General features: G+C 43.3%; 1 protein-coding gene and 1 long non-coding RNA gene across 5 annotated transcripts in view; one reads left to right on the top strand and one right to left on the bottom strand.

Annotated features, from left to right (window-relative positions):
* Nucleotides 1-25,915, bottom strand: part of LOC132810337 (clavesin-1-like) — a 118,439-nt gene that overhangs the window by 25,254 nt on the left and 67,270 nt on the right. For both annotated transcript variants that reach the window (XM_060822650.1, XM_060822651.1), the window contains exon 5: nucleotides 16,000-16,220. In XM_060822650.1, the coding sequence (XP_060678633.1) occupies nucleotides 16,000-16,220 (221 nt within the window). The remainder of the gene's footprint in view (nucleotides 1-15,999; nucleotides 16,221-25,915) is intronic.
* The window catches only part of LOC132810363 (uncharacterized), a 32,462-nt gene continuing 9,206 nt past the window's right edge, over nucleotides 2,660-25,915 (top strand). The window contains exons 1-4 of one of the 3 annotated variants that reach the window (XR_009642804.1): nucleotides 2,660-2,896; nucleotides 3,304-3,375; nucleotides 10,204-10,301; nucleotides 24,820-25,804. This is a non-coding gene — a long non-coding RNA (uncharacterized LOC132810363). Of the gene's footprint in view, nucleotides 2,897-3,303; nucleotides 3,376-10,203; nucleotides 10,302-24,819; nucleotides 25,805-25,915 lie in introns of those variants that run through there. The other 2 variants (XR_009642803.1, XR_009642802.1) reach the window with 2 other exon arrangements.

Genomic DNA, 25,915 nt, shown 5'->3' with positions numbered 1-25,915 from the left:
AAAACATTAACACTGCTTTCGCTCTCTCCAGCTACTGCCAGACCTGCTGAGTTTCTCCAGCAATATCTGTTTTTTGTCAGCTAGACCTTGTGATAATTTCAATGCTGTGGTCTCAATGAAGGGAGTGTTTTCCTTGCAGCTCTGAGTTTAGTTCGGTTGATAATTCAGGATAACGATAGCATCTTTTAATTCTGTTCCTGTAAGCCCTAAATACATCAACCCAAACAGAAGAAGGTAATGTTACCATGTGACTACATCACCGAAGAAAGGAGCTAATTAGAATGAAAAAGTAAATCCTTTAAAGGGATGGTAAGAAATAAGGAAAGGTTCCCTACTTCAGGGCGATACAAAGAGAAATGACAAAACAGCTCCTAGCTTCAGGAGAGCAGAGTGTGAGACAGGATTAAACTGAAGGAGAAAATGCAATACATTAGTATTGTTGAAAATCCAAAATTCAAAAAGAGCGAACTGCTTCTAGCAATCACAGCACATCAAGGTAAAAAAGACAAGTTACAATTCCTGATTTAGCTGTCCAACACATTTCCTCATCAAATAATTCTTATCCTGACATAGGTCTCCATCAGTTTCTGAATAGATATTTCTGGCCAGCTTGATGATATGCAGGGTGTGTGGAATTGGAGGGAGGGAAGGGAGGACTAGAAAGAGTTCAAAGGGTACGTCGCCCATTGTAATGTGAAGCCTCTGTATTAGCCATTTGGAATATAGCACATTAAATCTTTCTCCTTTGTTACTTTGTCTGCCAATCAAGCACTGATATATGCAGTGCCCTTTAACTGAACCATGAATAATCACTTGGAAATGGAAATAATTACTGACGGTAACCAAGGGATTATTGTGGCGATTAGAAGGAATTCCAGCCGCAGTGAGACTGGGTAGGAATGAGAGAGATCAACACCAGTCTCTTAAGTCACATCAGAGATCACTTGCTATTTGTTCTCTACATTCTACTCAGTTTAAAATAATATTTTTGGAGGAAATTTACCATTAAATTTTGGGTTCACGTAGTAAAGAATTTTCAGTGCTTTAAATGTTGATCCCACTCTTCCTCCCCATCTTTAATATGACACAGTTCCCTACAAAGTCAATACCTCGGTTTCTCTAACACTTCACTCAATGGTCCTTCCGGAGGCACGGGATTATACAGCAGGTTCAGCAAGTGGGTTAATCCCAGGGGAGACACTATCAATCTACCTCCAGACACACGACACAGCTCTGCACCAATATCCGGGGGAAGTCACTGCCTCTCAGTCAGAAACAGTGCTTGCCTCATTTCCCTTCTCTGTGCTGAGAGGAGCCGAGATCACATGTAACATTGTATTGCTGTCCTGACTGAGGTCAGATAACCCAGAAGGTGTCTGGCACCGATAGTGCAGCATCCTTCTCCATATAACACCTCATCCAAGAACGGTGCCATTGGCCTGGACATTCTCACGAGAAACTCCTATACCATGCTTTCGCAAAAATGATTGAAGCATTTGTTTTGAACTTCACTTACATGGTTTTGAAACTGTGAACTATCTGGAAGTTACAGCTACAGGGTACGATGGTGGTTCAACGATTAACATGGCTGCCTCACAACACAAGGGTCCTGGGTTCAATTCCAGCCTGGAGTGACTGTGTGGGTTTCCTCCCCTGGTCCAAATGATGTGCAGGTTAGGGTGGGTTGGCCATGCTAAAGTACCCCTTGTATCCAGGGATACACAGGCTAGGTGGGTTAGCCATGAGAAATGCAGAGGTAGGGAGTGTGTCTGTGTGGGATGCTTTTCAAAGGGTCAGTATAGACTGAGTGGGCCAAATGGCCTGTTTCCCCACTGTATGGATTCTATGGTAAGGAAAAACTAAAGGATGATTTACTTTGAAGATCAGTACACAGTCCAGCAGCATACATAGAGACGTAGAGCATGGAAACAGACCCTTCGGTCCAACCCATGATGGTTAAAAAGCTACATGTTTCAAATACGTGATGTAACACATCCATTTTAAAAGTCGCTAAGCAGACCACATTTTGAGCCATCAAAGTGTGATGTTTCAGTCCTGTATCCCAGTCTGTGGTGCAGAAAACATCTGAACTAACTTGAAAGATTGTGCATCAATGTGAGTGGATTTTGTACTGGAAATAAACGTCTTCAAATTGCCCATTTGTTTGCTTTGCAATCTGAGGATAAAGTCTCCATCTCTTTCACTTCACATCAGAGGAAACAATATGAAACTATTTCACAATTCAGTGACTCCAATTCAGATCAGGTTCAGATCAGGCTAAAATGTGTTAACAAAAACCAGAAACTTAAGATTAAAGATGGGTACTTAGCTAATACTAAAATGTAACCAACATTTGGACACTGAGATTGAGAATGTAATCACAGCTTCACTTTCCCTGGTCAGTGAGATGTGAAATCAACAGCAAAACATGAGTCTCTCGGCAAATCCCATCGGCAGGAATTCTGTGACTATTACACAGCACCATATTGTTTCTGTTTTTGTTCACCTGCATTTATTACAACTTGTTCTAACGTCACAAAATATCACAAGACTTTGTTAATATTTTGGATATTGGGTGTTCCACTGCATATAACATTTGATCCTGCCCAGGAATAAAGCTTGGGGTTTTTCTTTGAGAAATATGAAGTCACTCAAAACAGTTCACGGCTCACTGAACAGCAGTTCAACAGTGAGTCGGTCTGTCAGAAAGCGACAGAAAGTCAGAGAAGGTGACTCCATAGTGCTGACTTTCACTCGCTCCATGCCCGAGGGAAAAGGCAGCCGTGAGGAGAGCAGTTCTGCTCAGAGCAGCAGCAGGGAGCTCGGATTCAACCAGTGACCAGTGTCTGGCCTGGACCGACCAGAGTGAGGGTCAGCATCCACATGGGCTGAGCAGGTAGGGTCTGTGCATGAGTATCAGCTGATCAGCATGCTCTCACACTCACACACGCACTCATACTCTCACACACGCACACTCACACTCACACACACATTCATACACACACACACACACTCACACAAACTCACGCAATCATACTCACACACAATCATACTCACACACTCACACATATACACACCCACTCACACTCAAGGACATGCATGCTCACACACACTCACACACACACACACACTCACTCACACAGACTCACACACACACACACACACACTCACACGCACATATGCTTACACACACTCACACACACTCACTCATACTCTCACACTCAAACACACACACACACTCTCTCATTTACACTGTCACTCTCTCACTGTCTCTCTCTCACTCCCTCCCTCCCACACTCTCAGTCAGCAGTGGGTCAGCTTGGCTGGAAGACATGAGCATGACGCCCTGCCTGGGAGAGGCCAGGAAATTTCAAGGTGAGACACAATGTGATAAAAGTTAAACATTTGAAATTGAGACAGTAATTAGGCACCTGCCAGGAATCTTCGCTGCTCATCAACTGGCAGTTCAGCCCCTCAGGCCGGGCAAGTTTGGGTTCTGTTCGAGGGAGTTCAGAAGCTAGATATTTGAAAGTGAGGATTTGAAATCACTTGTGAATAAACAAAGTATGAATGAGATTTGGTGACCAACAATGTCAGGGGGTCTGGGAGGCTGCTGAAAATTCCATTCAATCTGTTTTTACTCCACCCGCTATCGGAAATTTTCTGTGGAGTGTTCCACCACAGTTTGTCTGTTCCCTATATTTACCTCGATTCTAATGTTCGCAATTAACATCCATTAGAGATGTAGGAGACTTTTCTAACATTGTGGCTGTTCATTGTATTGATGCCAAGCTGTAGAATCTTATGGCTTTACTCTGTTTTTACGTCACTGGAATTAAAACTGTGAAATTTTAATGTAACAAAGTTTCTGGTCCCCAACCACATCATAATGTAAATTTAACAGGTCCCCCTCCCCCTCAGGATCATAATATACATTTCGGGTTTTGTGCTGGACTGTGGTACTAAGGGGGTATGACCATCATTCACATCTATCAGCATATCCGAGTCTAAAGGTATGGCGTTGGAAAAACACAGCCACTCAGGCAGAATCCAAGGAGCAGGAGAATCGATGATTTGGCCATCAGCCCTTCATCAGGAATGAGGCTTGTGGGTTCAGGGACTGAGAGATAACTGGGAAGTGGATGGAGCTGGGGGTGGGGGGGAGGGGAAGGTAACAGAGAAGCGATAGGTAGATGAAGGTGTGGGGGTGATGGTGATAGGTCAAAGGGGAGGGTGGAGTGGATAGATGTGAAGGAAGATGGATGGTAGGACAGTTCAAGAGGGTGGTGCTGAGTTGGAGGGTTGGATCTGGGATGAAGAGTTTATGCTCGAAACATCGACTCTCCTGCCCCTCGGATGCTGCCTGACCTGCTGCGCTTTTCCAGCACCAAACCTTTTGACTCTGATCTCCAATATCTGCAGTCCTCACTTTCTCCCAGTCGGCATGTCAGATGTGTCACATTGTGTCAGAGAGTCATACAGCCCTAAAATCGACTCTTCTATTCAATGCAGTCGTGTGACCAGGCTTCCCAAACTAAACTACATGAATCCCAATTGCCTGCACTTGGTCCATGTCCCTGTAATCCTTTCCTGTTCATGTCCCTGTTCAAATGTCATTTCAATGTTGTGACTGTACCTGCATCCAACACTTCACACAAGGTACTGGACCCTTGACTAAAGGAAGGATCTAGAGAAAGTTAAATTCTTCAAAGAGCTTGTTTATAAAAAGGAGTCAGTAGTACTGCAGTAAGAAGTCATTTTTAAAAGGTGTTTGTTCAGTTAGCACAAGGTATATTTATGATAAAGGTCAGGACATGTCGAGTCAGGGGCATATCGCTGAATGGATAGCACATTAGATAAAAAAATTAGGAAATAGAGTGAAGATATATAAAGTAGTTATTCAGATTGGAGTTAGGTAATAATAGTACTCCAGAGGAGATCATGCTGCTTGATATTAAATCAGTGATTTGAATTAAGAAATAACTAACTGAATATCAAAATCTACAGGTGATACCAAACTGGGGGTTGAGGAAAAATAAACAGTATATTACAAGAAGGAATTAGAAAACTTGCCAAGAGGTAACAAAGTGACAGATGAGTTAACTGAGGTGGTGCACTTCAGTCACAAAAATAATAACATCACCTAAACCTTTGAAAATAAGGAACAAAATGTGTAGAAAAGCAAAGGAGTCTAATAATACAGGGGAACGAAGCCAATCACAGCTCACAAAACAGCTGCAATGTTCACAAAGCGATGATTTATTGTTAAGGTTAGAGAATTGAAAAGTAGTAAATTCTGTTCAACTTGAATAGAACTCTGGTCAGATGGTACTTGGGGGTACCGTGCACTGTCTGGTTTCCATAAAGAGGACAGAAACCCACTGAAGAAAATGCAAAGAAAGATTTACAAGGATAGTAACAGAACTGAAATGTTACAGCTAGCAAGAAGAACTGACAAGTTTAGAAGTTCTTTTTCTTTAGAAAGAAGACATTTACTGGTGACATTTATTGGTGTTCCTCCAAGTTCTGAAAGAGTTTGATAGGGTCAGCATGGAGAGGAGACTTTCCTTGTGGGAGAATCGAAGGTGAGGATTCAGAAATATGAGTCATTAATAAACACAAGATTGGAAAGTGAGGAGAAACATCTTCACTTGAAGCATACTTAGAATGTGGATCTTATTAACACAGGAAATGGTTATTGTTAGTGGTATAGAAGGTGCTTTCAAAAGGAAACTACATTGTAGATAGGAAAGAGATATTGAAAGACTGAGATGGAGTAGATAGAAGGAATGAGGGGTGTGGTTTATAAAGAACTGCATAGATCATTTGAGCCATCTGGCCTATCTTTGTGTTGGATAATTAATGCATTGTCACAATGTTATACGTGATGACATTCTCTATGTGCATCCATTCTTTGTACTGAGTAAGACAGCAATCTATGAGTGACAGCATTTATGGACCACGCAGTTTGAAGTGTTGCTAGGAAATGACATACAATTCTGCTCAATAGGGGAGGGACTATTGCAAGGTTTTTGTCAGTGAGTCAGGTCAGTTCAGGAGTCACCGCAAGAAGACCAAGGTTACAGGCAATTGAGTAAATCAATGAAGGTGTGAGATAGAAACAGAGAGGACAGTACACGTTAGACTTTATTTTAGCTGTATTATTATCAAGGCAAGTTATTGGCATGTTCTATATGGAGAAGACTGTAAACATTCATGAGCAGATGCCCTCTGTTGGAGTCCAGGCTCAGGGCTGGTCTGTGAGCTGTGAAATTCTCAAAAGAACCTCGTGTACAATTAACAGTTCAGTATGTCTGAGAGTGAAGATGAAAAACCTACTAGAACTGATCGCAGGATGAAACTGGTCTTATAAAGGTTTATGAAATCATGAAGGATGTAAATCGAGTAAATGTCACAACCACCTGATGAAGGAGGGTCGCTCCGAAAGCTAGTGCTTCCAATTAAACCTGTTGGCCTATAACCTGGTGTTGTGTGATTTGTAACTTTGTACACCCCAGTCCAACACCGGCATCTCCAAATCGTTCTTATCTATCACCTTTTAATCTTTCCAATCATCTTTTGTGTATTTCAGTAGCCGCAGCTGTGCACAGTATTCCACATGTCCTTGTATCAATGACATAGAAAGTGACCAATTAATTCACCATTTAACCGTTAACAGGTAGCAATGGCTGATTTATTTATTCCATTCCTCCTAGTTTTGTTGTGGTGCCTCCAATTTATCGTTAATCATGATTTCCAAATCTCAATAATTTCCCCTGTATATTTTAGACATTTACATACCTTCTGGGAGGTTGTTTTTCATGCCCATCTAAAGGACTCTGATTTTTATTTACAGCGAATTTGCCATCTAAATATCCATGTAACCAATTTCCCGGGATATCCAAATCCTCTTATAGCTCTTATCCACTTTGAGGTTTGGAGACTACTACCTTCAGAAACTCGATCACCTGTAAAGTTAGCCGATGAGATTGTGACTCCTTGCCCCACATTATTCTGAAGCTCACTGAACAAACAGACCTCAGCGGGAATCCAGATGTAACATGTTCCCAGGTTGGTCACGACCTCTACATAATTACATCTATCAGCCATTCAATCACATGTTGGCTACAGATCATTTCCAGGACGAGCTGGGTCAAAGACCTGAATGAAACCCAAATTCAACATACTCATTGACTTGACAAGCTCTTTTGTCATACTTTCAAAGAAAATAACTAACTTCAATTGACACAAACTCTCCACCATGAATCCACACTTGCTGTTCTTCAGAATTTTACTTCAATCCTCTGCTCATTACTCTAACTCGTAATGAGAGCTTCTATAACATCACTCACTGTGGTCTTCTATAATATCACCCACTGTGGTCTTCTATAACATCACTCACTGTGGTCTTCTGTAATATCACTCACTGTGGTCTTCTATAACATCACTCACTGTGGTCTTCTATAATATCACTCACTGTGGTCTTCTACAATATCACTCACTGTGGTCTTCTATAATATCACTCACTGTGATCTTCTACAATATCACTCACTGTGGTCTTTTATAACATAACTCACTGTGGTCTTTTATAACATCACTCACTGTGGTCTTTTATAACATCACTCACTGTGGTCTTCTATAATATCACTCACTGTGGTCTTCTATAATATCACTCACTGTGGTCTTCTGTAATATCACTCACAGTGGTCTTTTATAACATCATTCACTGAGGTCTTCTATAATATCACTCACTGTGGTCTTCTATAACATCACTCACTGTGGTCTTCTATAATATCACTCACTGTGGTCTTCTATAACATCACTCACTGTGGCCATCAAAGCCAATGATCTGTAATCTAAAAAAAAGTGAATTGATTCTATTTCACTTGCACGGGAAGAGTCAGAAACAGGAAAGGAGCAGTCACTTTACTGGGAGTTTTCAACAGGTCCCCCAATAGAAGCAGACACACAGAGGAGCAGATTGGGAGGCAGATTTTGGAAAGTAATAAGGTCATTGTCCTGGGTGACTTTAACTTCCCTAATATTGATTGGAACCTACTTAGTTCAACATGTGGGGCACAGTGGTTAGCACTGCTGTCTCACAGCGCCAGAGACCTGGATTCAATTCCCGCCTCAGGCAACTCTCTGTGTGGAGTTTGCACATTCTCCCCATGTCTGCGTGGGTTTGCTCCGGTTTCCTCCCACAATCCAAAAAATGTGCAGGTTAGGTAAATTAGCCATGCTAAATTGCCTGTAGTGTTAGGGGAATGGGTCTGGGTGGGTTGCGCTTCGGCGGGTCAGTGTGGAACTTGTTGGGCTGAAGGGCCTGTTTCCACACTGTAAGTAATCTAGTTTGGATAGAGCAATTTTGTCAGGTGAGTCCAGGAAGGGTTCCTGACACAATATGTAGATAGGCCGACTAGAGAGGAGGATATTGGATTTAGCGCTTGGCAACGAACCATGCCAGGTGTCAGATCTCTCGGTGGGAGGCCATTTCGGTGATAGTGAACACAGCTCCCTGACCTTTGCTATAGTCATGGAGATGGACAGGAGCAGACGGTATGGGAAAATATTTCATTGGTGGAGGGGGTATCACAAGGCTATTGGGCAGGAACTGTGGAGCATAAATTGGGAACAGATGTTCTCAGGGAAATGCATAACAGAAATGTGGAGGTTGTTTAGGGAGCACTGGCTGTGAGTGCTGGATAGGTTTGTCCCACTGAGACAAGGAAGGAATGGTGGGATAAAGGAACCTTGGATAACAAGAAATGTGGAACATCTAGTCAAGAGGAAGAAGGAAGCTTACTTAAGGTTGAGGAGGCAAGGATCAGGTAGGGATTTAAAGGGTTGCAAGGTAACCAGGAAGGAACTGAAGAATGGACTTAGGAGAGTGAGAAGGATGCGTGAAAAAGCTTTAGTGGGTAGGATTAAGGAAAACCCTAAGGCATTCTACACTTAAGCGAGGAACAAGAGAATGGCCAGAGTGAGGGTAAGGCTGATCAGGGATAGTGGAGGGAATTGGTGCCTAGAGTTGGAGGAAGTAGGGGTGGTCCTTAATGAATGTTTCAGTATTCACTAGTGAGAGGGGCCTTAATATATCTGAGGACAGCATGAATCAGACTGATATACTGGAACAGGTTGATGTTAAGAAGGTGCATGTGTTGAAAATTTTGAAAAATGTAAAGATAGATAAATTCCCTGGGCCAGATGGGATATACCCAAGGCTACTACAGGAAGTGAGGGAAGAGATTGCTGCGCCTTTGGTGATGCTCTTTCTGTCTTCACTGTCCACTGGAGTAGTGCCAGAAGATTGGAGGGTGGCAAATGTTATTTCCTTGTTCAAGCAAGGGCATTGGGCTAACCCTGGGAATTACAGACCAGTCAGCCTTACATCAGTAGTGGGCAAATTGTTGGAGAAGAAAAACCATAGTTTGATTAGAGACAGTCAGCATGGCTTTGTGAGGGGCAGGTCATGCCTCACAAGCCTTTTCGAATTCTTTGAGAATGCGACAAAAAACATTGATGAAGGTAGAGCAGTGAATGTGGTGTATATGGATTTTAGCAAGGCATTTTATAAGTTCATTCAGAACGTAAGGAGGCATGGGATATAGGGAGATCTGGCTGTCTGGTTACAGAATTGGCTGGCCCATAGAAGACAAAGAGTGGTGGTTGAGAAAAGTATTCAGCCTGGAGCTCGGTGACCAGTGGTGTTCCACAGGGATCGGTTTTGGGACCTGTTATTTGTGATTTTTGTAAATGACTTGGATGAGGATATGGAAGGGTGGGTTAATAAGTTTGCCAATGAGACGAAGTTTGGTGGAGTTGTGGATAGCGTAGAGGGCTGTTGTAAGTTGCAGCAGGACATTGACAGGAAGCAGAACTGGGCTGAGAAGTGGCAGATGGAGTTCAACCTGGAAAAGTGTGAAGTAATTCACTTTGGAAGGTCGAATTTGAATACACATTAAAGGGTTAAAGGCAGGATTCTTGGCGGTGTGCAGGAACAGAGGGATCTTGGCCTCCATGTCCATAGATCCCTCTAAGTTGCCACCCAGGTTGACAGGGTTGTTAAGAAAGCGTATGATGTGTTGGCTTTCATTAGCAGGGGATTCAGTTTAAGAGCCACAAGGTTATGCTGCAGCTCTACAGACCCCTGGTTAGACCACACCTGGAATATTGTGTTCAGTTCTGGTCGTCTCATTACAGGAAATCTGTGGAAACTTGAGAGAGGATGCATGGCAGAAATGTCTAGCGCGAGGGGATTGGAGGAAGTTTAAGGTGATTGGAGGAAGGAGGTGTCAAAGGTAAGTTCTTTACACAGAGAGTGGTGGGTGTGTGGAGGACACCGCCAGTGGTGGTAGTAGATACAAAGAAACTGCAGATGCTGGAATCTGAGGGAGACTGACAAGAGGTAGAGGTACACAGCAAGCCAGGCAGCATCAGAAGGTGTATTATCTAGTCAAGAGGAAAAAGGATGCATACTGTCGGGTGTAACTCTTCTTCAATCCTTGGCACGGCACAGTGGTTCGCACTGCTGCCTCACAGCACCAGGGTCCCAGGTTCAATTCCCGCCTCTGTGTGGAGTTTGCACATTCTCCCAGTGTCTGTCTGGGTTTGCTCTAGGTGCTCTGGTTTCCTCCCACAGTCCAAATTTGCAGGTCAGGGTGAATTGACCATGCTAAATTGCCCATAATGTGTAGGTTAGGTGCATTAGTCAGGGGTAAATGTAGAGTAATACAGTGGGGGAATGGGCCTGGGTGGGTTACCCTTTGGAGGGTCAGTGTGGTCTTGTTGGGCTGAAGGGCCTGTTACCAGACTGTAGGGAGTCTATGATATGATCAAGGGCTTGTGCTGTGCTGCTCTATATTCCACCTTTCTCCAGTCCACGGCCAGGTCTCCATAACATATCAGAGAAAAGCTCACTGGTACCATCGTTGAGAAGTCTGTGGAAAGGCACCTCCTTTACCTGGGATAAATACAAGTAAGAAAATAGCAAGAAAACAATATCTAGAGAAACACAGCCAATGTACCAACTTTACAGTCAACTCCAGTGAGGAAGGTCCCAGGCTAAGGAATGTCATCAGTATCGCTTTCCTACCGCACTGTGATCCAGTAATACTAACGTTAGTCGAGTGATTGTAACAAGGGTTACCTAAGTGGACCTCATAGAATACGAATTCCCTGATTGAGGCTGTTATTTTTGTCCAATCAGGGAGCCCTGGCTGACAGATTTAAAAAGTGAGTGCCAGAGAAGTTGACACACAGAGCTGCCTCTGAACGAGGCAGTATGAAAGCCAAGGGCTGTTTCCCTGGAAATAAAGGCTAACTTGGTGATGCAATGCCAGCCTCTGTGTAGTTACCCCAGTTAGAAGCTGCCACTATATCTGTAACATAGTCACTGATTGTACTATTAACACTGAAGTGAAGATTTTATTATCATGTTTGAGAAAAAAAACACCAATACAGCCTCGAAGCCAAACCCTTCTTAAACTATGTTCAAATGTGTGATGTAATTAAGAGTTGGAATTCCCCGGGGAAATGTCAGGAAGCATTCCCAACTCCACCAAGCTGCCTCCATGTCGAAGAGCCCTGGGGAGATAGGGCCAGGACAGAGTTGGGCCTTTATCCTCCATTACTATGGAGACAGATGGATGGTAAGGCAGCCTGAAAAACCAAAAACAATTTACTGGGACATCAATCCAATTAATGAAATGCACCTGGAGACATTTGTGGGGGATTGGCAATGATTACATTTACCTTTTGTTTGCTGTCAATCACAGTCTAGCCCTCACCTCCTTGCGCCTCTCATGTTCTTCATACCTGCCATTCTGCCCTCATCTCCTATTTCCTTTCCATATTGCCCCTATCTTCCTTGCCTCTTCCACATACCCCATTCTTTTTGTGCCCCTTTCCCAAAGCTACCAAATGCCTGCCAAGCTCTCATATCCCCATGATCCCTCGCTTCTCCTGGTATCTCCATCACCCTCCTCATTCTCCCTTTTCATCCTCACCCCCCCTTCCCTAACACCCATGCATATACCATACTTACTCTCCCAAATATCCACAATGTGCAGAATCAATGAACCATTGTTAATTGTGGCAAGTTTTTGAAATATTAATGAAACTGGCAATAAGTAAAGAAGCTTTGACCATCTGCATGAAGAAGCTGATCAGGTAATACCTTCAGAGAAGTGTCAATCGGCCATAACTATTTATAGCGTCAATGACAAAAAGTTCGAGTAAAAAGTGAGGTCTGCAGATGCTGGAGATCAGAGCTGAAAATGTGTTGCTGGTTAAAGCACAGCAGGTTAGGCAGCATCCAAGGTACAGGTACTTCGACGTTTCGGGCCAGAGCCCTGATGAAGGGCTTTCATTCCTGAAGAAGGGCTCTGGCCCGAAACGTCGAATTTCCTGTTCCTTGGATGCTGCCTAACCTGCTGTGCTTTAACCAGCAACACAATGACAAAAAGTTACCCACTTTGCACCTCTTAATCTTTGGTTACAAAATCTAGAAACTGAAGGATACTATTGAAAGGAACAATAACCTATTAAAAGGTAAAAAAAATCAATAAAATAAAGCTTGTGTTTTCCTGTATCAAAATTGATACTTAGTACTTGACTAAGTACTTAATCTATCTTTGGAGCTCAGGCAAGCATTCGTAATGAGGTCATCTGGTAACTGTATCAACAGCAGCTGTTAGAACAGATGCCAGGCATTTCTATTTCCATAGTACCTCAGGCTAAATCTGATATTCAAGTTCCTGTGCAGCCTGATTTCACAGCATGAATTCCACGTTGTCAAGACTCCCCAATAGATTTTGAAGAAGCTGGCTGAATAATTTAACATCACAATTACAGATAATATCTTTCCATATTCCCCCTGCTGTTAAGTCCAGAACCTGGGGACATAGTCTCTCATAATAAAAAGGGTTAGCCATTTCAGACTGAGATGAGGAGAAATTTCTTCATTCAGAGAGTGATGAACCATTGGGAGTCTCTAACCCAGGCGGTTGCAGAAGGTCAGTTATTAAGCATTCAAAACAGAAATTGTTCGATGTGGGTAGGTCATCTATAACATGATGGTTGCATTCTTTTGCAACCCCACATTTTGGAAAAATGGTGCTTTAGAAACAGCATTTAAAATGTTGGTGATGTAATCGCGTTACAGCCAACACACCTTTTAAAAGTTTGCACTTTAGAATCATTGTCCCTAATTTGTCAATCACATTACAGGGAATTTGCATTGACGAAACGTGGGTTATAGCAGAACAACCATCACATCAAAGGATATGCAGAAAAATGGCAGTGATATAAATGATCAGCTATGGTTGAACTGATTGAGAGAGCGGGCTCAGTGTGCTGAATGAACTCCTCCCGTCCTTATGTTCCTCTAACACTTCCTTACGGAGTGTCAATTTGACCTCTAAGGTTTAAACAGTACAATCCAGTGTAAAAAGCTATTTTCTTCATTTTACAAAAATTGCGTATCCTGTCTACAACTTGAGGAAAGTGTTTTATCAGATAGCAGAATCCCATGAAAATATTATGTGCATTTCCAATGTTATTCCATTAAAAGTAGTAATTCCACCAGAGATACCCCTAGTGATGAACACCATGAGTGAGCTGACTAGATAACTTTAAAAAAAACATCATTTTTGACATCTTGTATGCAGTGATCAATAGGCTGAAAGATATAGAGGTACAGTGGTGAAAAATTATCACTTAAAGAGTCTTTATCATCCAGTCACAAAATATGGACTAAATCGAGTATATTGATATAATTGGTGATAGGAAAGTGAAATGGATCTACCTTACTGCAATCATAAAGGCCAGTGCAGTGACACAGTGCATCACCGCTCCACATGTTAGTTCATCACATTTCAGGGTAAAAACAATGACTGCAGATGCTGGAAACCAGATTCTGGATTAGTGGTGCTGGAAGAGCACAGCAGTTCAGGCAGCATCCAACGAGCAGCGAAATCGACGTTTCAGGCAAAAGCCCTTCATCAGGAATAAAGGCAGTGAGCATGAAGCGTGAAGAGATAAGCTAGAGGAGGGTGGGGGTAGGGAGAGAGTAGCATAGAGTACAATGGGTGAGTGGGGGAGGGGATGAAGGTGATAGGTCAGGGAGGAGAGGGTGGAGTGGATAGGTGGAAAAGGAGATAGGCAGGTAGGACAAGTCCGGACAAGTCATGGGGACAGTGCTGAGCTGGAAGTTTGGAACCAGAGTAAGGTGGGGGAAGGGGAAATGAGGAAACTATTGAAGTCCACATTGATGCCCTGGGGTTGAAGTGTTCCGAGGCGGAAGATGAGGCGTTCTTCCTCCAGGCGTCTGGTGGTGAGGGAGTGGCGGTGAAGGAGGCTCAGGACCTCCATGTCCTCGGCAGAGTGGGAGGGGGAGTTGAAATGTTGGGCCACGGGGCGGTGTGGTTGATTGGTGCGGGTGTCCCAGAGATGTTCCCTAAAGAGCTCTGCTAGGAGGTGCTCAGTCTCCCCAATGTAGAGGCACACCCCAACCCTGTCAACATTTTCCAGGCTCATTTTCTGATCTCAGCCAAGAGGGTAGCAAGACTCCCAACAGAAGTAAGGAATTGTTTCACAAAAACAGAGAAGGTGGAATCGGAGTTGAAAGTGTGGGGTGTTGGGAAAGCAGAGGTCAGACAGCATCCATCAGCAATCCTGATGAAGGGCTTATGCCCGAAACGTCGATTCTCCTGTTCCTTGGATGCTGCCTGACCTGCTGTGCTTTTCCAGCACCACACTCTCAATTCCCATCTCCAGCATCTGCCGTCCTCACTTTCTCCAGGATGGAATTGGACTTAGTGTGACAGTGAAGTCTAAATTTCTCCCTGAGAGTTTAGATTAGATTTCCTACAGTATGGAAAAAGGCCCTTCGGCCCAACAAGTGCACACCAGCCCTCCAAAGAGTAACCCACCCAGACCAATTCCCCTACCCAAAAGTTACCCCTGACTAATACACCTTACACTACAGGCAATTGAGCATGGCCAATTCACTTAGCCTGCATATCTTTGGACTGTGGGAGGAAACCCACACAGACACGGGGAGAATGTGCAAACTCCGCACAGACAGTCACCTGAGACGGGAATCAAACCTGGGTCCCTGGCGCTGTGAGACAGCAGTGCTAACCACTTAGCGCCGTATAGTTACAGGTGAGGTTCCATTGTACGTTATACAGAAATGATTCTGGATCTAAGACTGCATGAAACACCCAGCCTTTCAAATTAATTTCAGCTCATATTCCTGACACAGATTCAGATCATGATTTCACAGTCACTTTGGAAATGTGTACTGTCGAATACAACAAAATTGATTTGCTTTAATAATTCCAGGGCTCACTATAAGATCCTTCTTCACTGATTGCATTCTCACGCTCTCTCGTCAGCAGTGAGACAACATTGGCACAGAGGTCAGAGAAGCAGACTAGCCTTCCAAGTGACCATGTTTTACGTTGTGGCCTAAGGCAAATGTCGAGGGGTTGTTTAACTCCAGAGTTTCAGGCACATCCCACCCTCACTTACTGTCATGAACCCTCCAGCAGGAAAATGTTCAGCTGATCTTTCTGGTCAGTGGATCCTCAGGCCTGGTCAGTGGATGCTCAGGCCTGGTCAGTGGAGATCCTCAGGCCTGGTCAGTGGACGCTCAGGCCTGGTCAGTGGATGCTCAGGCCTGGTCAGTGGAGATCCTCAGGCCTGGTCAGTGGATGCTCAGGCCTGGTCAGTAGAGATCCTCAGGCCTGGTCAGTGGATCCTCAGGCCTGGTCAGTAGATGAGCCAAGCTCAGGTCAGGCCTATGTCTGCACACTGGCTCTGTCTGCTTTCAATGCCACAAGGCATGGTTCATCTGCCCACTAACCTAATGGGTGATTTTAATTTGACATTATTATAAAATGCAGTACAAGACAACAGAAACAGAAGGGCAGATTTTGAAAGCTGCAATGGAAATTTATTTATGCGATGGTAAAATAATTAGACTGCACAAACCTCTTCATTTGCTTGGGAGAACAATCCCCATCATGGTGATCCAGCATTGAACTGTAATAACTGTAGGGATATTCCGTGTCATCATTATACTCTGGACCAAGCAATATTCGTGCCCAGGTTCCCATGTCATAGGGAGGCAGAGTGCCCCCAAACTCAGATGGAAGGTATTCTGGGTGGATCAGCTGATGCAGATTGTTCAAATTGTTCCCATGAAGAAAGATCTGGAAACAAAAAGAATGATTATGCAAAACACAATCACATAGACAATAAATTCAAATCAATAGTGTTCGACCTTAGAAAACCTAAAGTGTCCATTCAATTACTATTTACTTCAATTAAGATCACATATTCAACCTGCATACTGAACAAACTTGGTTATCTGAACCTCAATTATCCAAAATTCGGATTATCCGAAGAAGATCTCAAGGTCCCGCATAAAAGGTTACATCAAAGAGGTATTCGGGTTACTGGTACTGAAAAAAATATGAAAACGCCGGCATAAGCGAAGAAACACGAGCAGCTCAAGCATCAGCAGCTGGAGATTACTTAGGTAAGGCTTCGTTACACAGCCCTCTGCAAAAGTAAGGGTTGTATTCCTGTCACTTTATTGGGCCGTTCGTGAACAAAATGCCAGAGAAAGTAAATACATGTGCAAGGTGATGTTTCTGTTTTTCTATCGTGACACTGAGTTTCTAGAAACTGACAAATACTCTTGTGATCATAGAAGCTGTTCAGGACCTTGTTTAATGCTGGAATTTCATATTTTTTAAATATAATTGTTGATTAGATTACTTACAGTGTGGAAACAGGCCCTTTGGCCCCAACAAGTCTACATCGACCAACCAAAGAGCAACCCACCCAGACCCATTCCCCTACATCTACCCCATCACCTAACACTGTGGGCAGTTTAGCATGTCCAATTCACCTAACCTGCACATTTTTGGACTGTGGGAGGAAACCGGAGCACCCAGAGGAAACCTACACAGACACTGGGAGAATGTGCAAACTCCACACAGAGAGTCACCTGAGGCGGGAATTGAACCCAGGTCCCTGGCGCTGTGAGGCAGTAGTGCTAACCATTGTGCCGCCCTGATATATTTATTCAATGATAAGGGTTTAGTCATTCTCAGTTTAACCTGTAATTTGTAAAATGCTCGTTTAAATAGCAGACTCATCAAAATTGTGGATTTAAACAAACACTCTGGTTGAGCACAGCATTAGATCAGTATGGCTTCTTTTGTTTACGGTCAGATCAGTTATCCAAACAATCACACATCCGGACAATCACTCATCCGGACAATCACTCATCCGGACAATCACTTATCCGAACAAAATACTCTCCACTAGTCTTGTTCAGATAATCGAGGTTGTTGTATAAATTGTTTTATTTGCAAACATTTATAAATATGTTGGGTGAAATAATACAATAGTGGGTTAGCAATGTAATCCACCATGCGCTGTGAGAAACGTTTCCAGTTCGAGATAATTCTGTGACATCCTTCCCAAGAGGAATTCACCTCCTTTTCAGCCACTCAGTCAAAATTGATATTCAGAATGGGAATGCTCAAAGCAGCATGGCTCAATGGCAGTAAAATGTTCAATTTAAGATACTGCAATTCTTAAGTGCACAATGTTTATCACAAAACCGAAAAATGATTATAAATCCAATTAACCCATCAGAAATAACTGTACAGAGGCTGGTATCCCGTCACCAAGTCACCCTTTATCTAATATGCACAGTACATTGGCTGTGACCAGTCAGCTCGGAGTCAGTCCCTGAAGTCAGGCAACTTCCTGAATCCTTAGTTTATACCTGTCAGCCAGGGCTCCCTCATTGGCCCAGGTTAACAGCCCCAATTAGGGATCTCATAGTCAATGAGATTCACCTGGTTCCAATCACTGCACCATCCTTGTTTATTTCTCCAGGGAAACTCTCCAGTCTCTTCCTCCATCCTGCTTGACAACGTCTCCTTCAATTCTTCTATTTATCTACCTATCAATGAAATGTTTTACCCAAATGACCGATGTTTAGTCAGCTGAAAAACCTTTTACAGTTTTAAGCAGTGATTTACTTGGTAAAGGAAGTCAGGGGCACTGGAAACTGGGACACTGATTTGGCTATGAACCTATTTATAGCACAGGCAATGGCCAATTTCACTTCTACTGCAAAAAGAATTGCAATGGACTTTCAGAAAGAACTAACAAAAAATGGATTGCAATTGAAGTTTAATTCACAGATATAGTTTACAAGCAACAATAAATGGATGCCATCTTTCTGAAAACTGCAATATATTTCAGAATAAAAATAATAATCCATCAGACTGTAGTTACTTTCCTTAATCATTTCTAAAAGGCTGAGGGGTTATTTCAATTATGATCATTTTCCTTTTAATTAGCATTGCTCGGTTTGTAAACAGGATGTTATTTTGAATTTAACTAAAAGAGTAGCTCAGCCTGAACGAAAGTACTGAGCCTAGGACTGGGCACCACATGTCAAGGAGGTCATAGAGTCATAGAGATGTACAGCATGGAACAAACCCTTCGGTCCAACCCGCCCATGCCGACCAGATATCCCAATCCAATCTAGTCCCACCTGCCGGCACCCAGCCCATATCCCACCAAACCCTTCCTATTCATATACCCGTCCAAATGCCTCTCAAATGTTGTAATTGTACCAGCCTCCACCACTTCCTCTGGCAGCTCATTCCATACATGTACCACCCTCTGCATGAAAAAGTTGCCCCTTAGGTTTCTTTTATATCTTTCCCCTCTCACCCTAAACCTATGCCCTCTAGTTTTGGACTCCCCGGCCCCAGGGAAAAGACTTTATCTATTTACCCTATCCATGCCCCTCATAATTTCGTAAACCTCTAGAAGGTCACCCCTCAGCCTCCGACGCTTCAGGGAAAACAGCCCCAGCCTGTTCAGCCTCTCCCTGTAGCTCAGATCCTCCAACCCTGGCAACATCCTTGTAAATCTTTTCTGAACACTTTCAAGTTTCACAACATTTTTACGATAGGAAGGAGACCAGAATTGCACGCAATATTCCAGCAGTGGCCTAACCAATGTCCTGTACAGCCGCAACATGACCTCCCAACTCCTGTACTCAATACTCTGACCAATAAAGGAAAGCATACCAAACACCGCCTTCACTATCCTATCTACCTGCGACTCCACTTTCAAGAAGCTATGAACCTGCACTCCAAGGTCTCTTTGTTCAGCAACACTCCCCAGGACCTTACCATTAAGTGTATAAGTCCTGCTAAGATTTGCTTTCCCAAAATGCAGCACCTTGCATTTATCTGAATTAAACTCCATCTGCCACTTCTCAGCCCATTAGCCCATCTGGTCCAGATCCTGTTGTAATCTGAGGTAACCCTCTTCACTGTCCACAACACCGCCAATTTTGGTGTCATCTGCAAACTTACTAACTGTGCCTCTTATGCTCGCATCTAAATCATTATGAAGACATTGGAAAGAATGCAGAAGAGAATGGTTCCAGGGATGAGGAGTTTCTGCTCTAAAGACAGATTGGAGAAACCAAGAGGAGGTCTTACTGAAGTATTCAAAACCATGAGAGGTGCGGACAGAGAAAACAATGAGAAAGTCTTCCCACGCATGAAAGGATTGAGAACAAAAAGGCGCATGTTTAAAGCAATTAGGAAAAGAAGTGGGAGTGAGAAAAGGAATAAATGTTTGATGCAGTGAGTGACTTGGGTCTGTAGTACTTGCCACAAAGTGTGATGGAGACATTGAAAATGGAATGAGGTGATTGTGAGGGAACAATGTGCAGGGCTCTGGGAAGAAGACAGCAGAATGGCAATGGGTGAACTATCACAAACACTGTGTGCCAAATACTCTCCTCATGTGCTGTGACAATTCTGTGATCCTGAAAACAAAGTGTTTAACAGCTCAAAGGATGTTCAGCACAAAGAGTAACATTACAAAGTACTGCACCACCTTGCTAGAGACCAAACCATTAAGTAGTTCCCAGTCAGAGCTGGTGAAGACACACTATTCACATTCAACCTAAATCCAATCAATTATTCAGTTCATGTCTCTGGGAAATGACATGTATTGTTGATGTTTAGTTAGCAATGGTTTCAACTATTCCACTCACCTGCACATTACATCTAGGGATTAAGAGCTAACACAAATTCATCAAAATCCTAATTCATACAATGTAAGACAGTGCTATTTTCTGGGTCTGTAGATAGTGAAGGAGCTAAGATGGCCTTTAGTGGAGTGATGTGCTCTCCCTATTGGATATGGGAGATTAGGGAGTGTTTCCATGTTACTGAGGATTATGTCTGCAGGAAATGTCTTTGGTTGCGAATTCTATTGGATCACATGGATTGGTTACAGTGGCAGTTAGAAGCAATGAGTAATTTACAAAAGCTAGGGGGTGTGATGGATGGCAGTTGCAGGGAGGGAGACAAACTGAAGGTACAGTCAGGCAGAATGGGTTAACGACAGGAAAGCTAAGAGAGAGTGGCAGGTAGTGCAGGAGTCTCCTGTGGCTATCCCCATCTCAAACAATAGGGTATGCTGTTTTGGAAATGTAGGGGATGATGGAGTCTCAGGGGAATGTAGCATGAACAACCAAGTTTCTGGTATCAAGACACGCTGTAATGGAATGAGGGTTATGCCAGGTTACAACGATCAATTGTGATAGGGGATGCTATATCAGAGGCACAGACAGATATTTCTGTGGTTGACAATGAATAGTGTTAGGGTGGTAAGTGTAGGGAATGCTGGATGACTAGAGAAATTGAGGTTTTAGTTAAGAAAAGGAAGGAAGCATATGTCAAGTATAGACAGAAGAGATCGAGTGAATCCTTAGCAGAATATAAAGGCAGTAGGAGTATACTTAAAAGAGAAATCAGGAGGGCAAAATGGGGACATGAGGTAGCTTTGGCAAATAGGGTTAAGGAGAATCCAAACGGATTCTACAAATGCGTTAAGGACAAAAGGGTAACTAGGGAGAGAATAGGGTCCCTCAGAGATCAGCAAGGCAGACTATGTGTGGAACCGCAGGAGATGGGGAAGATACTGAATGAGTATTTTGCATCAGTGTTTACTGTGAGAAAGACATGGAAGATATAGAATGTAGGGAAATAAATAACAACATCTTAAAATATGTCCACATTACAGAGGAGGAGATATCAGATGTCTTAAAAGGCATAAAGGTGGATAAATCCCTGGGACCTGATCAGGTGTACCCTAGAACTCTGGGGGAAGCTAGAGAAGTGATTGCTGGGCCTCTTGCTGAGACATTTGTATCATCAATAGTCGCAGGTAAGGTGCCGGAAGACGTGGTGCCACTGTTTAAGAAGGGTGGTAAGGACAAGCCAGGGAACTATAGACCAGTGAGCCTGACCTCAGTGATGGGCAAGTTGTTGGAGGGAATCCTGAGGGAGAGGATGTACATGTATTTGGAAAGGCAAAGACTGATTACAGATCATCAACATTGTGCATGGGAAATCTGGTCCACTAACTTGATTGAATTTTTCTAAAGAAGTAATGAAGAGGATTGATGAGGGCAGAGCAGTAGATGTGATCTATATGGGCTTCAGTAAGGCGTTCGACAAGATTCCCCATGGGAGACTGGTTGGCAAGGTTAGATCTCACGTAATACAGGGAGAACTAGCCATTTGGATACAGAACTGGCTCAAAATAGAAGACAGAGGGTGGTGGTGGAGGGTTGTTTTTCAGACTGGAGGCCTGTGAACAGTGAAGTGCCACAAGGATCGGTGCTGGGTCCACTGCTTTTCGTCATTTACATAAATGATTTGGATGAGAGCTTAAGAGGTACAGTTAGTAAGTTTGCAGATGACACCAAAATTGGAGGTGTAGTGGACAGTAAAGAGGGTTACCTCAGATTACAACAGGATCTGGACCAGATGGGCCAATGGGCTGAGAAGTGGCAGATGGAGTTTAATTCAGATAACTGTGAGGTGCTGCATTTTGGGAAAGCAAATCTTAACAGGCCTTATACACTTAATGGTAAGGTCCTAGGGAGTGTTTCTGAACAAAGAGACCTTGGAGTGCAGGTTCATAGCTTCTTGAAAGTGGAGTTACAGGTAGATAGGATAGTGAAGAAGGCACTTGGTATACTTTCCTTTATTGGTCAGAGTATTGAGTACAGGAGTTGGGAGGTCATGTTACGGCTGTACAGGACATTGGTTAGGCCACTGTTGGAATATTGTGTGCAATTCTGGTCTCCTTCCTATCGTAAAGATGTTGTGAAACTTGGAAGGGTTCAGAAAAGATTTACAAGGATGTTGCCAGGGTTGGAGGATTTGAGCTACAGAGAGAGGCTGAATAAATTGGGACTTATTTTCCCTGTAGTGTCAGAAACTGAGGGGTGACCTTGTAGTGGTTTATAAAATCATGAGGGGCATGGATAGGGTAAATAAACAAAGTCTTTTCCCTGGGGTGGGAAAGTCCAGAACTAGAGGGCATAGTTTTAAGGTGAGAGGGGAAAGGTTTAAAAGGGATCTAAGAGGCAACTTTTTTACACAGAGGGTGGTACGTGTATGGAATGAGCTGCCGGGGAAGTGGTGGAGGCTGGTACAATTGCAACGTTTAAAAGGCATCTGAATGGGTATATGAATCGGAAGGCTTTGGAGGGATATGGGCCGGTGCTGGTAAATGGGACTAGATTAGGTTCGGATATCTGGTCAGCATGGGCCAGTTGGACCGGAGGGTGTAGTTCCCTGCTGTACGTCTCCATGACTGTAATAAACAATTAGTTTCAGTCGTTCTCAATTGTCATCAAGCACAATGGTGACACCTGGTGGCTAAACGTAAACACAGAAATTGCTTTCTCAAAACAGAAAGTGCTGGAGAAACTCAGCAGGTCTGGCAGCATCTGTGTGGAAGAAACTATTCAGAGCTAACAAAAGGTTACTGGACTCAAACGCTAACTCTGTTTCACTGTCTACAGAATGACCAAACTCACTGGGTTTCTATAGCACTTTCTGCTTTTGTTTCATATCTTTATCATCTACAGTTCTTAGTTATTATTTTACAGTAATTATTTTGTTATCTCATAAATCCGGATTGCAGATTGAGTTTCCCTGCCTTTAGATCTTCTTTGATGGTGATATATACAATCTTGACAAATCTTACTGTGATCAAAGTACAAATTCTATCTGACCTGGTGAGTATTTCCCACAAATATTCTTTCCAATCAGATTTACAGCATTAATTTGAATTGTTTTGTTTTTTTTTTGTGTTCAAAATGCAAGTGTTGTGGCTCAGCACTTTACCATAACCCTGCTTCCACTTCAGTAGCGTAGCAAAAGACACAAGTCATTCAACTCTCCAGGCAATGTTTGAACAAACACTTTTCAGCAAAATCACCCCCATAGTTGTGCTCAACGAGTGTTCACTTCACACTCATACAGGGAAGGTACACTCTCAACCCAGAGTTCGGGCATAGACTGACTCCACATTAAAGCAAACAACCAGAACCTCACCCAGGGTCTGAATTTATACTCCAATATGTGAGCATTGTTGGTCTAATTGGTGATGTAGCTGTATGGTAGGAATTGGGCATGATTTGACAAGCTTTTTAAATCAATAATGATTATTTAAAATTTAGAACGCATTCAATGTGATACATTTTTTCTTGAGGAACAATAGAAGTGGCCAGTGGCAGGTTTTGAGGAGGGTCCCCTCCTGTACATCCTCCTTGAGGAAGTGGCAGGCAGGAATAACACCAGTGAATTAACTGGGCACAGGAAGGATTGCTGTAGGGCTATCAAAAGGTCATACTGTCCAAATAGGTCATTTTTGCCAGGTGAGGTCAGTCATTGCAGCCTGAGACATCCTTAAAAAAGTAACACCCCCCTGTAATTTGTTTTATCTTTAAAACCAATCTGTTCAGGGATATCAGGTTAGGTGCCAGGGAACCCAGGCAGAGTTAGGGATGGTAACACTGTGCTGCAAAGACCTCATTCATCTTCAGGGAATTGTCCTCCACCTAACAATCACCAGCTGATTGGCCAATGGCTTTCGATCTCTGAGAGTTGGAGCTTGGTCACTATTCACTCCCTGCAGTTCAGCTCCATTTACAATCCCTCTGCTCAGCAAGCTGGTCTATACAGGATTCTGCTGATAAATAACAGATAGCAATCAGACCCTGTAACAGCCTTGTAATGACCAATGTCAACAAAGGAAGATCAGGGCTTAACTTTCGACAGCAATACCCTAAGGACTCTAGCATCAACATTGTACAATTCCTACAGTGCAGACAGAGGTAATTCAGCCCATTGAGTCTGAACTGACCATCCGAATAGCATCAAATCACCACCCCCTTTCATTAGGGATAGTCAGCAGGGCTTTGTGTGTGGGAAATCATGTCTCACAAACTTGACTGAATTTTTAAAAAGTAGTAATGAAGAGGATCATTGAGGGCAGAGCGGTGGATGTGATCTATCTGGACTTCAGTAAGGTGCTCAACAAGATTCCTCATGGGAGACTGGTTAGCAAGGTTAGAGCTCACCTCCTAAACCATCAAAAACTCTCCACCATTAACAAAACTCAAATCAGGAAAGTGACATGCGCTTAGCTGGTTACAATCACAAGAAAACTCCCACTGATGAATTCCATCAGACAGTGTTCTGGGGTTCAGATACACTCTCCCCACAGGTGGGTGCACATGACTGTAATAACACAGTTAGTGTACATCAACATCAGCTAGCCCTAAAATCTTTGCCCCCAAAGTGAATGAGTTGCAGTGATGTGGAAAGATCATTTGCACATCTTACATCATCCTGACTTATGCAGATTTTGCTCTTCCTTTATCTGTAGAGAGGTGGTCTTCTGGAAGTCCCAATCTAAAACCATCACGAGATCTCCGTCATCAGAGGGGCTGCAGAAAATCCAGGAGGAGCCCATGCCACAACCTTCCCAGGAAAGAGGAATTGACAGTTCAGGAGAGGATTAAGTTCACTGCCAGCAGCTCAAAGCATTGCAGGGGGTCAGGCACAATCACAGGCAACAGCCACTAAGATCTCTCTAACATCCTGCAATAAATCAGTGTCAAAACCATGTGGGTCTCACAGGTACAGAGGCTGCCTGCCTCATATGACAGCCTGTGTCATGCTGCTACACTGCAGACAAACAGCTCACCTCCTGTAACCCTTCTCCCTGCTCGCACGCCATGGCACGGGGCACAGTGGTTAGCGCTGCTGCCTCACAGCGCCAGAGACCCAGGTTCAATTCCTGCCTCAGGCGACTGTCTGTGTGGAGTTTGCACATTCTCCCTGTGACTGTGTGGGTTTCCTCCGGGTATCTGGTTTCTTCCCACAGTCCAAAGATATGCAGATTAGGTGAATTGGCCATGCTAAATTGCCCGTAGTGTTAGGTGAATGTAAGGGAATGGGTATGGGTGGGTTGTGCTTCGGAGGGTCGGTGTGGACTTGTTGGGCCGAAGGGCCTGTTTCCCCACTGTAAGTAATCTAATCAAAACCCCAGGACAAAGTAAGCATCCAGTCCCAGTCGGCACTCCGAAATATCTTGAAATGGATTATCTAATTATTAATACAGACATTAAAAGGACCTGAAATCATGACATTTTATAAATGAAAACATTTCTGCTTCTTAATACCTATCACACACAGGGCATAGAAACCTTTCCAACTGATTGGAAAGTTGATTAGTTGCATGAACTGAAGCATTCTGAATTTAGACTTCCCCCTTTGAGCTGATGATTTGGAGATGCCGGTGTTGGACTGGGGTATACAAACCACCTGATGAAGGAGCGTCGCTCCAAAAGCTAGTGCTTCCAATTAAACCTGTTGGACTATAACCTGGTGTTGTGTGATTTTTTAACCTTTGAGCTGGTTTGTCCCAATAATTGTGCTGCAATGCAATGAGTTCTTCAAAGCTGTTCCTGTGTAAACTC

Source organism: Hemiscyllium ocellatum, chromosome 4 (assembly GCF_020745735.1).
Source record: "Hemiscyllium ocellatum isolate sHemOce1 chromosome 4, sHemOce1.pat.X.cur, whole genome shotgun sequence".
NCBI lineage: Eukaryota > Metazoa > Chordata > Chondrichthyes > Orectolobiformes > Hemiscylliidae > Hemiscyllium > Hemiscyllium ocellatum.
Note: the sequence above shows the minus strand (reverse complement) of the source record. Positions and strands in the feature narration are given on the sequence as shown.